At 39.2% G+C, this 15816-nt stretch overlaps 1 protein-coding gene across 1 annotated transcript; it reads left to right on the forward strand.

Annotated features, from left to right (window-relative positions):
* The first annotated feature begins 939 nt into the window (after nucleotides 1–939).
* Nucleotides 940–10514, forward strand: C1H3orf85 (chromosome 1 C3orf85 homolog). The gene is made up of 4 exons (XM_015877992.2): nucleotides 940–1016; nucleotides 7366–7514; nucleotides 7740–7825; nucleotides 9704–10514. The coding sequence occupies exons 1-4, from the start codon at nucleotides 968–970 to the stop codon at nucleotides 9780–9782; spliced, it is 363 nt and encodes a 120-aa protein (XP_015733478.1). The 5' UTR covers nucleotides 940–967; the 3' UTR covers nucleotides 9783–10514.
* The last annotated feature ends 5302 nt before the right edge of the window (nucleotides 10515–15816 follow it).

The following is a 15816-nucleotide window of genomic DNA, read 5'->3' on the forward strand; positions in this document are numbered from 1 at the left end:
ACAGATCCAAATTACATTTTACTTCCCAGCAAACTTTTGCTCGATTCACAGTCTGAAACGAATGCCTCTGCTGCAAGTGTAAGGACAAAATACCGCTGTCCATCACCGTGGAATCTGGTCCCTGACCGGTAACGTCAGCAAAGTCCAACTCCCTGATGTGCGCAAAGGTCTTCACGTCTGCATTTGTCAACTGCATATCATCACTTTCTAATATGCAATAATGCTCAGCTTTTCTCTTGTCTGTTATCATTGGCATAGGTGAGCTTATTAAGATAAAGTGGTCTGCAATGAAACAACTGTTATCGACAGTTGTATACAAAAAGGCAAAATTTAACTGGAGTGGTGAAAAAGGTGAGACAACATGAACACAGCGTTACATGTTCTACAGTTTCCCAGTACTAGAAGAGGCCAATAGAAGACCATATGATTCGTGTCTAGTTCAGGGAAGTAGGTCCCTCCCTCCTTATCTTAGTGATTTCTTAGCCATTTTTCTCAATGCGAATATTATATTGCTTAAATATACTGCATAATTAGGCAGCGTTTTCAGAACAGGTTGATTCAGACACCATTTCCCACCATTCATATTCACATCAGACCTCAAAATGTTCATGTCCATTACTGCAGTAAGGGGAAAACAATCATGCAGAAGACCGACTCTTAGACACCTGCTGTGTTCACTGCACAGAACAATCCTGATGTGCTGTTTTGCATTCTAAAGCCTACGCAGAAGTTAATGTATCCACACAGTAATGAGTCATTATATCTCATTAGAGGCTCAGTTTGCAAAGTCCAAAGTGTACAAACAGAGGCATAAGACAAATCTGAACTAAGCACTGTACCCTGCCCTCTGCCTGCACCAGCAGTTCACAGGTATCTAGTAAATGATTTATAAACTCAAAGATAACAAAGTATAAAACTGTAAGACTACCTCTGGTTTATGAAGCAAGCATTTTCTGGATGATCTGTGATGTCTCTGAAAATGTTCCAAACTTTGGTGTCTGCTCTGCTGCTTACAGGTAAGTGCATGGCACCCTGTCTCATATCGATCTCTTCTGGCTTGTTAAATAGGCAGCTAGCAAAAGAAAAAACAAAACATGTTACCACCAGAACAGTTCTGATGGGAGACAATTAATGGGAAATCACTGCAGCAGGGACATATGGGAGAGTGGGTGATCACAAGACTGCATAGCAAAGTCTGTAAAATACAGTCTTCATCTGTAAAATACAGTCTTGATTCTGAAAGAGAATCTTAAAGGATGTTTTCTGATCTCTAGAATTTTTAAGAGAGCTTAGTGCTTTTTCTACCCCCCCCCCCCTCCGCCCCCTCCCCCCCTTATCCTCCCTTTCTCCCCTGGAACCTTTCCTAAACATTGTTCTGCTCTCATCATTGTCAGTTATTGCTTATAAGAAAACACAATTAACACACATCTGTTTCATAAGTGATTTCATGATGTCTGATTCAAAATTGCTTAAGGGGACCTGCCTTTTATTTCTTTTAAGCTCTCGTGTTTTCTGATTATTGGACCTTTACAATACCTAAAAGTCAAGAATCATTCTGTAAAATCTTAAACAGTATGAAAATAGATGGAGTAGGGCTGCAGCACCAGCAAAGCTGAAAGAATGCTCTTCTCAAACAAACACACACTGCTACAGTCCATGCTCACTTGCTTATTCCTCACTAAATTAGAACAAAGTAGGCAGGCACTAAGCAACTATAGACTTCTTGGGTGATTGCCTGCATCACAAAAAGGTGCTCCATCCATGCATGCATTAAAAGCATTTCTCAGATCTGAATGCTTGAAGAACCTTAAGAACTAAGGCAAAAATGGGATTGTAATGACAAATATTTAATCACAAATTAATATCAGTATGTTTTGTGAATTGGAGCCAAACTCTCTATGATTAGGCTGCAAAGAGGATCTGCAGGAAGGGAAGGGAGATAGAAAGAGGCTCCTTCTTTCTACTGCATGTTAGAGGGCAAATTAGAAACCTTCCTCACTCCTTATCTTCACTTCCTGATCTGCTGTGCATCTGAGCTTGGAATACTCCTGCATACTTTTCTGTCTGCTCAAACCTGACCTCCTTACCATGGAAGTTCCGCTTGGAATTAAATAGAGAAGACAGCACGGTACTGCCCCTCATGTGGAAGACTCTTATCTTTGCTCTGTCTTCCCTTTGTGCCCATCTTTCACAACAGCCTTGCTTGCTCTCCTTCTCATGTTCCTTTTTTAAAAAGTGGGAACTACTTACTGCTGATTTCTAACAAGCTCTTAAAAGTTTGTATTGATCACTGGCAACAAACAGTTCAGCTTTTCATTAAATGTGAATCCTTTCAGCAATGGAGAAGGTGGTGGTGAATTAAAACAGAGCCTGCAAGGCTCACTAATGAGAAACTGACACTTTATCACACCCTCAGTTCAGCCACTACAAATCATTCCTCGATATTAGACCACCTCCACACCTCGAAAACAGGTTTGCAGGGCTATTTGCTGGCCTTCTTTCTATGATCTCTGCATAGTGCAGCAGCTATGGATGGAGCACAAGAAGTGTTGTGCTGGCACCAATATCATTGCCGAAAGGTCTCAGGTACCGGACCGGAGTGTCCTGTACATTAACTCATAGGTAAACTAGTAGCCACATGTGGATTTAGAAAGAACTTTTCACCAATATCCACTGAGCAGGACCTCTATTTTTTTTTTTTTAACCCTTTGTTACAGGGGAAATAATTCCTACCCTAGAATTATCCAGTAATTTTGCCAAATTCATCTGCTATTTTACCATACCTGAAAATCTTCCTGATCCCAGTGTGAACATGTTGGTATCACACCAACAGTATGTTCAACACATAATTTGGCATTGTGTCTGTATCCTGACTGCCTTTGCTGATGAGGGAGTGAGGTATCTCTAAAGATTCCTTATGACTGAGCTCTCCCTTTCAGTTCAAGTTCTGTGCTGTAAAATCAAGAATTGTCAAAGAACAAACTGTACAGTACTTGAAAAATAAAGAGACCTAAATTTTACAACCTACAAGGATATGCACAATGCTGAAGCATTTAACAGTCATTGACTTTAAATTACGTCATTAAAAATCATTAGAAAACCTAATTTTAAGGCCTACTACCTTCCGGACACTTCAGGATACATAGCCCATGTGCATGCACACATTTCTTTTTCACCATTTGCAAAAGCAACATACAAACATTTGATTGGAGCTTAACTGTGCTTTTTGACTGGAAAGGGCAACAAAGGTAGCCTAAAGAATCCAAAAATCTACTCCTGCAGCTATCCATTCAAGTATATGAAGTACTGAGAGACAGCATCACAAAACCTAAAGAAATACTTGTGTGGAAACAAACCAACCACTTCCATGCTTTACTTTTAGCACTTATACTGTTGTGCTGTGGTATGCTGAGTACTTAGATGCTGCAGAATAAATTGATCAAAACCAAAAATAAGATTCTTATTTAGTATTTCCCAGATATTTTACAGTTTGTAAAGATGTATTACATATGATAGGAAAGTTATCTAAGAAAGACCAAAAAGCTCAAACAAAATGCAATAGTCCAAGGCCAAGTCCTGGGGTTAAGACATGCACCTCTGTGGTACTGTTAGATTTACCTTTTCAAAGTTACCAACACGTCAGCATCAGTAACGTCAGCAAGATTGAAGTATCCAAGGCTGATGCTTAGTTCTGCTTAGGTGCTGGCTGTAAGTGCTGATAACACCATCCGCCTTATCCCATGAGCTGACATTCTGGCCAGCCAGTCATCAAAACTGATAATAAGAATTACTAATCTAAAAGTAATGGAGTCAGAGCAATTACTGACGTTCAACATTTATGTTCCACTGACACAAATAACTTCAGCAACAGGTTTTCAAGTTGTCAGGAACTTGAAATACTCTTCAGAAATCAGAGAAGAAACAAATAGCTCCAGTTTATATGAAAACGTCTGCAGAGAAGGATTGAAGTGTTGCTAAGGAATTTTTTTTATTTATATTTTTCCTGTAACTATCCTGGCAAATCAGACACAGACCTCTTTTCCCTGTGGTAGATGTACAGCAGTAATAGATTGTGGCCTCAAGCCACAGCATCACTCCTCACCACTTACACAGCACTGCTGATTTGATTAAGGAGCACCTGGATAAGTGGAGAAATATCCTATTGTAAAATAAGTATTCAGATTTCTTATTTTATCATTCTGCTCTACCATCAGACATGCAAATAATGTCTTGCCTTCTTTCCCCAAAGACTGCTAAGCACGCAATGGCTCCTACTTCTCAGCTTTCATAAAGAAGAAAATCAATTAAATGGTTTCCTAAGGAGGCAAAGGTGCTAAAATTTAATCCCATCCTCACATTTTCTCTGTGTGGTGAAGTGCATCATGATGCATTCAGCTGGTCAAAGACAACATTGCTCTAGGAAGATTTTGCAGTTTCACCCAGTTGAATATCTTCTTTAAAAAGTTTATTCTTGCACAGTAGAGTTCAGCTTCTGTTTAAGCCTTGTGTTAGGAGATTTTAATTACAAATAACTTATTATGCATGCAGATTGATTTTATATTTTACATAAAATTTTCCAGCTATACTGCAATACTTTTATTATTATCTGGGCATTCATAGCTATTTAATATGCGTTTTCCATAATCAGTGCTTTTGACATTCAGTGCTATTAAATATGTGTTTGCTGTTTTGACAGGCATGACAAAAGTTTACCACTATTTCTGCTCTCTCAGGTTTGGCATTGTAGTTCACCCTAATCCAAACAGAGATACTCAGAAAACACCATAGCAGTAACGGTTGCTAGTAGTTGTTCCCACTGGACAATCTTTTGAGGTGTAGGGACAGACAAAACTGTCTGCTGAAGGCAGTAATTACATGAGTTAAGCATCTGCTTGCAAAAAACAGCCCATTTTTTTCCTATTATCTGCTTTTCATACAAGAATATTGAGTGAATCTCCAGAGATGATGAAAGGAGTCACTCTGACTGGTAACAGCTGATACAGTCCTTGCAACAGTTTGCTTCTGCATGCATTCCTTCTGTTTTCCCTTCGGACCATTAATTCTTAAAAATGCTTTTCAAGTAAGGTTTTTCTAAGAGAAAAGAGGGATAAAAGTATTGAAGGAAAACATTAATGTTCAGTGTGCCTCATGGTTCTTAACAGTAGGTCAACTTTGTCTCTCTACAATTTCAAATTTTTCCTGTTTTTCAGCTCAAATTAATGCCATGTGAGCAATTTCATTAACTCTTATCTACCCACCTGCTCTTAACTCCCTCCCTAGCCTCATACCTAGATGCTCTGCAGCTATGTTCACCTGATTTCTGAGCTACTCATCTGCAAGATGGGTTGCTACACATGCAACCCAATGTCCCTCAGGAATGCTCTCTTAATAAAACTTGAACACCAAATTCATCCACAAACATTTAGTAAGGCAATCAAAAGGTGGTGAAAAATTACACCCAGTTTAAGAAACTTAAACTGAGGCAAGGCAGATGTTATTTGCTGAAGTCTATATACTTCATTCAGAGGAGCTACTTGTAGATCTGGCAGCAATGGACCAGATGTCCCTGTCCACATGATCTTTCAGACCTTGCTTTCTCACAGCTCTGCCAGAAAACAAACATTCCTCATTGGATACAGGTGCAGTCAGAGGAGACTGCATGCCAAGAATGGAAAGTTAATACACTTAAAACACAGCACTGCACCAGAGGAGCCAAGGCAATACCCTCACTGTCCCACCAGTGAAGCTACAAACTCACTCCGTGAGGATGCTGGCAGTGGGGAAAGGAAACATGATAACCCCAAGCTGCTGAGTGATCTTTGTTTGTAGCTCACCACGAAGCCATAAGGCCAAAGCTCAGACTGGTGATAAAATTTAATGTTTAATGGCCCTTACTAACTATAAATATATTCAAACAAAAGTGCAGCCTGCTACAGAGCCAATTGCCAATCCCAGTTCAGTTATCTCAGTCCAGAAACGTAATCATGACTTTACAAAATATTTAATACTAAAAGAACTCCCAGATTCACTGAAGGAAAGTTAACAGCTCATAGATTTTCTACTGGTAACTTTGGGTTGCCAGAGAACTAAAGAAATTTGGCATGAGATTAGTTTTATCCTGCACAGCCCTGGAACAGCACTGTAGAAGCTTAATGGACAAGCTTTTCTATTTTTATTTTTTTTTAAACAAGCATGCTTTTGGCAATGAAGAGAAATAGCAAACATCCTGCCTCACAATACTGTTTCCTATAAGCATTTGGCATGCATTTTTCTATTTGAAAAGCTGCAGAGTGACCAACTGTATTTGTTAGTGGTCAGCAAAGCTGGCAGTAATAGCAAGGGATCTGATTCTACTGAGCATCGTGAATGAAAGCAAATGTTTGATGTTCTCAGATTTCCTCCTAGGAAATGATGAATAAGGACACTAGAGAGTGGTCAGTAAGGCAGCAGTTTGCCCTGCAGAACTCCTGCAAAAGACACTACATACATGAGTTCAAGTTCTTGGCTCATCTGTACTGAGTGTGTGCAGGTCATCCTCAGGGGTCCACTTAAACCCATTCAGCCAAGTTGCAGCTCAGTTGTTTACAGATCTCAGCCTCAGTTCAGCTGACTTATCAGTGTTTAAAGTTAATTAGCAGCTCATTAAAAATTATATGTTTCAGACTAAAGTGCTATTTCAGAGCAGTTTAACCCCAAATGAATTTCAGTCTCAAAAACTGTAGACTAACAGAAAAGTCATTTCCTGTACCAAGGCTTTTCATATGAAATTAATGAGGATTTCAGCCTTTTTTCCTTCGGCAATATTGTCATTTCAAGAAGATCTACAAGAAATTATGCATCTGGGATGACCTTTTTTAAGCATAGAACATATGGTAATGATATGTACAGTATCCTTTCTCAACAAAATAATTTCCACACATACAATATACCACTACAAATGAGAATAAATACATCTAAAACCAGGAACATAGTTAAGCTTAGGTTCATTTTCTTGAGAGCTAGATATCTCAGTACGCTTATGCAATGCCAGTCTTACTTTTTTCCTGTCAAACAGATGTTCATTAAAGATATAGTAGCATTATAGTAGCACCATAGTTTCATTGCAAATTCAATTGGATTCAACAGACCATAATTTCTAGGAGTTGTTGTACTAATTTCAGGCTTAGAAAACATACCAAACTAAAGAAAACTTTCTGAAGCTCTATAGTAAGACTGTCTTGGGCTTCTTTTAAGTAAATCACCATTCCAAAGGAATTTTTATTGAGTATAAAATATGGTTGCTTTGGGGGCTGGGGGTCTTTTTTGTTTCTCTTTTTAAAGTGCACATTCTAAACATTTTTTTCTAATGTTACACATATTGCTCAGTTACCATTTCAGGTGCCCTTGGAATACCTTTTCTGACAGAAGAATCGGCTAATCAGTTTATAAGACTTAAACGACAAATACCGTATTCTCACAGCTACTGGGACCCAAGCAGTAGTCAGAACACATGGGGATACATGGTGGCTGAGCAGGTATTTCTTCCATTATCTCACAGCACCTACTGAAAGAGAAAAAAACAATAAGCAAGCAAAATCTAAAGGGCAGGTCTGGGATTAGCAAATAACAAGAACCCCTTTGGGGGCAAGAGAGGAAACGTGTCTTGTTATCAGTGCAAGCAAGGTTTCTCCATAGCCACACATGGTATTCATTCAGTATCAAAGCTCTGAATGCTCTTTTTCTGTTTTGATCTACTTCAGATTAGTGAATCATGGACAGCTCTGAAAGACACAGCACAGTACTACATGGATTTGGGATCTTATTCCTTTGATCCTTCAATTGCCAGGTATGATGAGGCTTCTCAACAGAGTATTTCACAGACTCACAATGCATGTGTGTACCTGAGTAAGTAAAACTGTCAGATACAAGAATGCCAGCAATTATATCTCAGTGGCATAATTATAACACCATGTTCATGTTTATAAGAGGCATCCTAGAAAATTAAAGATTTGTTTTCACCTACTCAGTTGTTTAAATGAAGTCATTTTTATTGCGCTAAGCTCCTTCTCAGGAATGCTTTGAGGGAATTTAGTAAAGTCATGAAGAAAATATGCCTTTTTAAAAAGCCTGCAAAATCTAAATTGCAGCAATATAGCCTTCATAGTTGATTTGCAGCACAGATGGAAAACAATTCCTGAAAAGAAAAAGGGTTAAAAAACCAACAAGGCATTTATTTTAATAACAAAACTGTATGCAGTGCAAAATAAAAGCTCAGCTGAACTAAACAAAGAATGAGACATAGTAGCTGGCAAAAGCAGCATTTATACATCAGCTCACAACTACATGAAATAAAGTGTTTTAGATCATCAGTGAGGAATTATTTATGACTGTGCTAGAACACATACAGTTTTGGGGACATCATTTTGTCCAATTGAGGTGTATAGTTGTAATTATATAAATGAATAGTTGTAATTACAAAGTGAGTGGATAGCCAGAAGATCTATATGGAGGAGACTCACCAATGCTGAGGCTCACAGGCAAGATGGATGGCTTGCCAACATTTAGGCTTGCCTCAGAAACTCCACACAGGGACAATCTCCAGAAAGAGAAGCTACCGTAGTGGTGGCAACCCTTAAATGGGATCTAGGAGAGGTGGTGTCTAGCTCCATCTTCACCTGTGCTCCCACAGCTGACCCGTCACTTGCCTCAGATGGTCAATCAGAGGTTCAGGCTGTGATTAATAGTTTCCCATACATGAGTGAACAAATACTGGATGACTACATTTAATAAGCACATTACAGAGCACACACATTACTCCCATTAAAAATTTTTCATGCCAAGATACTTCACTTCTCAGGAAAGGACAGGAGTGAATAGAAGTAATCTTATGCAACTTAAAGTTTTGGTGCTTAAAACAGTAGATAGATAAAAAATAGCAGTTTAGTTAGTCTAACTGTACCCACCAATAGGAAAATATTGGGCAAATGAGAAGAAACATCAGGATATTCTCTCACAAGCTCCAAAAATGATATGGGTAGCAATGTGCTGGGATAGAAATGCATTTGTTTCATGACGTGTGGAACTGCCCGAAGTCACTTTACTTAGTTTTCTTGGGAAAACAAAACAAAAAATTGCCCAGACCTGTCTTTTCCATCAGGAAAAATTATTCAGACAGAAAATATCTAACTACCTCTAATTATAAGTTGCCCAATCCATGTGACTGAAGGCTGTGATCCCGACAGCTGTCAGGCATGCTGCAAGATGAATTATTCCTCCAGAATGATAATCCTCATGATTGCCATATGACAGGATTATAACTAGTTTACAAAAACACATTTGTAGGCACTCCTACTGAAGCACATTTATGATTTCAGAGGGAGATTGGATAAGTCCTGGACTGAAATCAAGTTCACAATGCTAGCGTGGCAGAAATTAACATCCGGAACTTTTATGAAGGCATATTGTAGAAAAAAAAAACATAGCCAGAAGTTTCAAAAATATTTTTGGATAGCAAAACAATGATTTTTGACCTCATTGCTCATGATTATTTACATTTCTGAGGTAACCAAGAAAATCAAGCCTATAAACCATATGCAGAAATCTGTTTCAGGGGCGACACTTCCAAAACCAAATGTTGCAAATCTGAAGACCAGAGCTGCTGACAGGATCTTGAAATAATTTTGCAGACTTATGTACTAAAACCAACTTTTTCCATCTTTTCTAGTGACAACATCAGATCTTACATGGACACGCTACAGCAGTCTGGGATGCACCTCCAACAACAGAGTAGGATGAACAATTGAATCCTACACATCTCATGTCTGGTGATATTAGGACTTGGAGTGTTATCTGTTTGCCACAAATTACTTTCTCTCATACCATGGTCTAAACACCACAATTCACACACACAGTCTTTCTCAATGGCATATATTTTGTGTGGAGAAGTAGTAGAAATGGGATGTAAGTCACGGTAAATTGAATAAGGAGATGAAGACTTAGCAGCCCTTAACTTTCACCAATTAGGTTAAAACAAACAAAAACAACAAGAAAAAAAAACAAATAAGTTTGTTTTTATGTGAAGGGTTTATTTTTAAGTAAAAAATTGTTTGGTGGTTTTTGTTTTTTTTTTTTTTCCCTGTTGTTCTGTTTTATAATAGAAAACCACATCTTTATTTCTCAATATTTCACTTAAGCTGCATTTCTGAAAGGAAATAAAAAAGAATGGAAATCAGTCACCGAGGCTGGATAGGAAGTTGAGTACATTTACTCCAGGTTTGGCTAATAGAAAGGATATACTTCCTACAATTCAAGAGTATTTCCAGTTCTTCAAGTACTGTGGTCAAAAAGGAATTGTAGTGTGCATCTCTGTTGCGTATACTTTTCTTCCTGCACTTAAAGTTCCATACGTGAACACCGAAAATGACTGAAACTAAACATGCCAGCATAAGCTGCTTTTCCTTACCTCGTGGGAGTAGGATCTGGTGAAAATATTTGTTCACAGCAATTTTCCTAATAAAAAGAGTGATGCCAAAAAAGTGTTTTTATGGTAAGTTCTTGAGTGCATAAGCTTCCCTATTCTTATCCATTAAGCCAACTTATTTCAGGACATCTTTGGAGAAAGGATTGAGCAGCCGTATTCTTTAGACATTATTAATATATTTCTGGCAATCAAAACCTTTCAACTGTGGTCAAAATTTCTGCACACAGAAAGAGAAGAACTTCTCGGGATGCATAACAACCTGAAGGGCAGAGTAGGAAGGCAGGCAGTTTTCCCCACAGAGAGCAGATTCTGTGGGTCTGAGGGTCTTTGCTAGAATAACTATATGCTGATCAGAATGAATGCAAAGATAGTGTTAGATATTCTAGAAAGGAACATGTATTCTGACTTTCCAGCAATCTCTATCACATTACTAGGTACAAAATTATCCTTAGGCCATTATTAATTTCCCTGCATAGGACAATGGGCCTGAAATTGCCATTATTCATTAGCTGAAATGGAAAATTCATTAAACACTTGAAAGAGATAAATGAGGGGGCAAGTTCAGTATGTGCCATGTAGAATTTCACATCTTCAGTTGTGCCACTTAATTATGAAGTGTTCATTTGAAGATAAGGGGCAACAAATGATGCATAGACTAGGAGACTGCATTAGTTACACGCAAAAGCATAGCCATGCCCTTCTGCTTCTTGGGTGAGTCTTGAGGATCCTCAACCTCCCATTGTTTTCCTCAGCATTTTCATGAGAGTCTGAAGCTTTTCAGTCCGTAGCAAAAATTCAAGGTTAAAAAAAAATAAAAAAAAAATAAAGCAGCAAAAACCAGCCAACCAACAGAGGATCTACCCATTCTGGCTGCACACTTTGCTGGTCTCACAGGCAGCCACTGTGCAAGCTCTCGTGCAGCACTATGAAGGGCTGTTGTTTTCAGCCCTGCCTGTCTAATCAGTGTTGTTGCTGCCAGGGCAGGGGTTTGGGATCTGCTTGAGAACTGTTTTCATACCTACGTGGTAAGTTAAACCAAAATCAGGGTTAGCTCAGGAGGCAATTTGGAAATGGACAACAGATATTCCCAGAGTGTGGGCAACAAAGTCCGCCAGTGAGGTGGAAGGTAAAACACAGTGCATCATCCTCATTCACTGTCAGAAGGTGAGTTAACTGCCTGATCTTTATGAGCCATTTTATGGTTGTCAGAGCAATAAAATTAGACTATCCACTGCCTTAAGTCTAGTGCCACGAGGACAGTCTTGCATAAGGCTGGTTTTGTGACTAAAATGTCAAACAAAGCCAGTGGTTGCAATTTGATGGTTCTGTTGTACTTAGACATGACTAATTCCTTTAAAGAAGTTGTTCTGAAAGCCAGAGCTGCAATCTGCAAAGCTGTAGCTTCAAGCTAATGTCACTAATTCAGATAATTAGTCTTGCTGAATTAAATGGGAAGAATTGTGCACGCATGAGTAGCAGTGGCATATGAGGTGCTTATTTTGTATTATCAAAATACATGCCACTCATGACAATGAGCAAATGGTTTTCATAGGAACTGGATATGAAAATCCTTCTTCTTCTTTTTATTAAGAATTAGGAAAAAAAAGTAAAAAAAGTATTGTCTGAGTTTGCTTCCCTTCTTTTAGCTACATGAAGTCTTTCAACCTTTCAGCATAAGCAAATCTGAAGCATTCTTAACTACCTCTTCTCCACATCGTCATGTTGCCACCTACAGTTATTCTCTCTTTGCTATTTCCACACAGCACAAATACACATACAGTTTCTTACTGATGGCAAATCCAAAGAATGTACCTACAAGATAGAGAATTTCAAGTGCAGCTCTGCTGATTATGGGGGTGGAAATAAAGGCCTTGGGGCACAGGATCCATGCAACTGGTGCACAGAAGAGCAGTTGCTTTCAGTACCCCGAAGCTTTGTGTCTGAGCAGGTGAACTGCTGATCTGCAAGAGCTGCAGAACCTCTGGCTAATTTCTGAATACTCCAGTTTATGGAGGTCTTGGGGGAGAGGATGAGTGGGTGGTGAAAAAGCTGCATTGAGACCCGTCTCTGTGCAGACTTTAGTTGGATGGATGCAGGATAATTTCTGCCAGGTGGTCTTGAGCTGCCAGTTCTTTTCTGAAGGATACCAGCCTGATGTCTTCCTATGATCAGGTAGAAGTACAGAAATCAGGATGACTGGGTGCCTCATGCTTGAATAATACCCCCAGCAGAAGATTTTCCCCAGCTGTGGAGCTTATGGGTATCTGTCCTGTAGGGGACTCAAAGGCCAAGTCAGGTCTGAGTTATACTGCAGCCCCTTTCTCAGTCTGAGTACATGCCTGTTCCCTCAGCTACTCAGAACCCTAATTCTACCTACCTTAGCTGTTAACAAACTACCTTTGTGATCTCTGCCAGTCAGTCAAGTTGAACTAGAAGCAGCACACAGGTTAAAAAAGTTACTGTGGCTAGATGTGGGAGATAAACGCATGCAATAACAAGACAACATGAGTGTAGGAGCCTTGCTTCTTTGGAAAACCAGATGGAAGACTCAAGAGTTGTCTGATGTGACAGAGAAATTCTCTCCAATAATAATAATAAAAGATTAATACTACCTGGCCTTTCTTTAAAAGATATAAGACTTTTCAACCAGAAAACCATTTTAAACAAAGCAAACAGGAGGAGTTGCGCAACCCAAATAACATGTGCGTAACCTCCCTTACAAATGCCAAAGGAGAGATAACTACAAAGAAACATTGTTTGCTTTTTTAGGCTCAGCAGAACAAACAAGTAACACTATGTAGAGGTAATGAGAAAATTGATGGTTTTGGAAGCTGAAATGATTTCTACAAACAGAACAAGTGGGGTCTGGTTTTCAATGGATGTTCTACAAGCTACTTCATTGCTATGGTAATTCTTATGATTGAACTTGGCCTCAAACAATTTTAATGCAAAGGACTTTTGAGCTTGTATCACACTGCTTTTATGTACTTGCTTTGCACTTGATCTTCTGTCGTCTTAATTTAAACCAAAACAGCTGAGGCAAAGTATTTACCCAATCTATACCTGCTGCTGTAATTTCCAGTGCCAGCAAAAGTGAGTGGTGTTCAAAGTGATTTTATGTTGGCTGACTGAATATACAAACCACCCACCCGAGGCAGGTGCATAACCACTCCATATAGAGTGGAAAATAAGTTATTAGTGTTTTGAGTCATTTGTAGGAAGCAATGAGATGAGTATCTAGAATATAAAGATTGAAAATTATCCACCACTGATAAGTTCAGTCAGGAAAAGAGGTAAGCATTCTCTGCCTGTGATTATCACCTTAAGAAAGCCACAAGCATCAGCAATTACCTTTCTGTCCTTGCAGCTGTTCAAACACACCATATGGTTATTATACCTGTGGAGTCTACTTTCCCTGCTCTACAACAGCAACAGGCAGACTCAGTGTTGTGGCTGACTATCTTAGGGGTGAAACAAGTACTCACTGACAACAGTAGTGTGTGAAGTTACCCCTATCTGCCATGTGGAGCAAGCTTTCCTAATGTCATTGTCAGTACAGGCACAAGAAGGCAGGAGGGACAAGAGCCAGCACTTCAGCCTCCTTGACCCACCTGCTATTACTGACTAGTCAGCTTGGAGTAACATTTTTTGTTCAGCTGCTTTCTCCCAGCTACACAACCACTGCTGAAGTGATTTCATGCCAGTCACTGTCCCCTTATAGGACTGAATAAGCATGTGAGATCCTGTCAGAGTAATTCAACTATGTCCTGGTTGTGACAGAAAGCTGCTGTGAAGCAGGGAGCTAGTTCAGGGAAAGTTTAAAAAAACACCATTACAATTGCTGTCAATACTATTACCATAAATCCAGATCCTGACTGTGCAAGGTGCCATGAGAAAGCAGACTGCCTAGCATCCTCAAAATGCAGGTAGACCTGTTCAAGGACAAAAAAAATGTCCATAAGCTTAAAAACAAAACAAACTGTGGTACTTGGTGGTGGCTGCTCACCACTGCAAAATAAGTGATGAGGCAGTTATTAGAAGAATGAATTTTAAATAAATTTCCCTGTGAAATTGCTGTCAGATGAGAACTAACCTTTGTACAAGCTTTTGTATATGTATCCTTAGATACAGCATATACATACTTGAATCTAGATCAGGATGATCATCACTGAAACTGTCATTATGATTAAGTAGAAGAATCACAATGCAACAACTTAACTTGCCTTGGAAGAAAGTATTATCTTTAGAAAACATGCAGTTGATTAGCATGCTTATCTAGCCTGCAGGTACGGGGATGAGCCCTATCTTTAACTGACCAGCTGTAGGCTGTGTTGGGGTAGTGGTCAAGTGATAAAAATATGTATAAAACAGTACCATGAAAATCCAGGGGCGTGCTAGCTTTGTGGAAGACTACCTAGAACCCGAACTTTGCAAGTCAATATTTTAAGTGTGAGATGGGCTTACTGCACACTGCACTGCAATCTGCCTTCCAGACAACAATATCAAACATGAATTTGATGAACCTTTTACAGAACACTCCAAAGTGCCACTAATTCTTACTGTCTTTGCTCCAGTATTTTGTAGCATTACCTTTGGTGTGGAGTTTAGGCAGGAAGTTCTACCACAAGCTTTCTGATGGTCTGGGACCAATACCTCCCCCCATGTTACTCCACAGAGAGAATGCAGCATGGTTTTTGCCACAGAAAATAGCTACCACTGCATTATACCAAAGCTATACATACTGACTTGTGGTTCTGACTTTTAATAGTGATTACAGAAAAGAGGAATAGTCTTTCTAAACATGTATCACTGTTAAACTAAGGAGAAAAACAAAACAAGAAGCATACTTTTACTCACATGTCACTTGGGAACATTACCTTTTTTAAAGCACAGAGACAATTCAACCAGAACCACTAGGCTTTGTGGACTAAGGAAATCTCTTTTCTACAAGTAAGATAATAATCTCTTTTCATTACTCACAGTTACACAGTTCCTTACTCTTTCTCGTCCCCTCTGCCCCAGGCTAAGGTCTATTTTCATTCACTCGGTAATTGCCACAGGATTAGATCTCGCCAAGGTACATCTACAGGTACTGTTTTTAGCAACCACAGGTTACTCTGTGCCTCACTAAAATGTTCAGGCTGCTTCAATCTGTCAAGGTCAGCTGTGTCAATAACTGCATATACAGCATCAGTGACTAAGAAAATCATGAAAATGTCCCTTTCCTTGAAAGAAGGGACTTTGTCATTATGATATGCTGTTTTGAAATAAGGAAAAGAAGTTGAAAGACATTCAGCATATCCCTAGTCTGCCTTCTCCTTCTTTCCTGCAGGGAACGATTCATATCTGCACTGCTG

Source organism: Coturnix japonica, chromosome 1, assembly GCF_054131305.1.
Source record: "Coturnix japonica strain WE chromosome 1, WE-NBRP24, whole genome shotgun sequence".
NCBI lineage: Eukaryota > Metazoa > Chordata > Aves > Galliformes > Phasianidae > Coturnix > Coturnix japonica.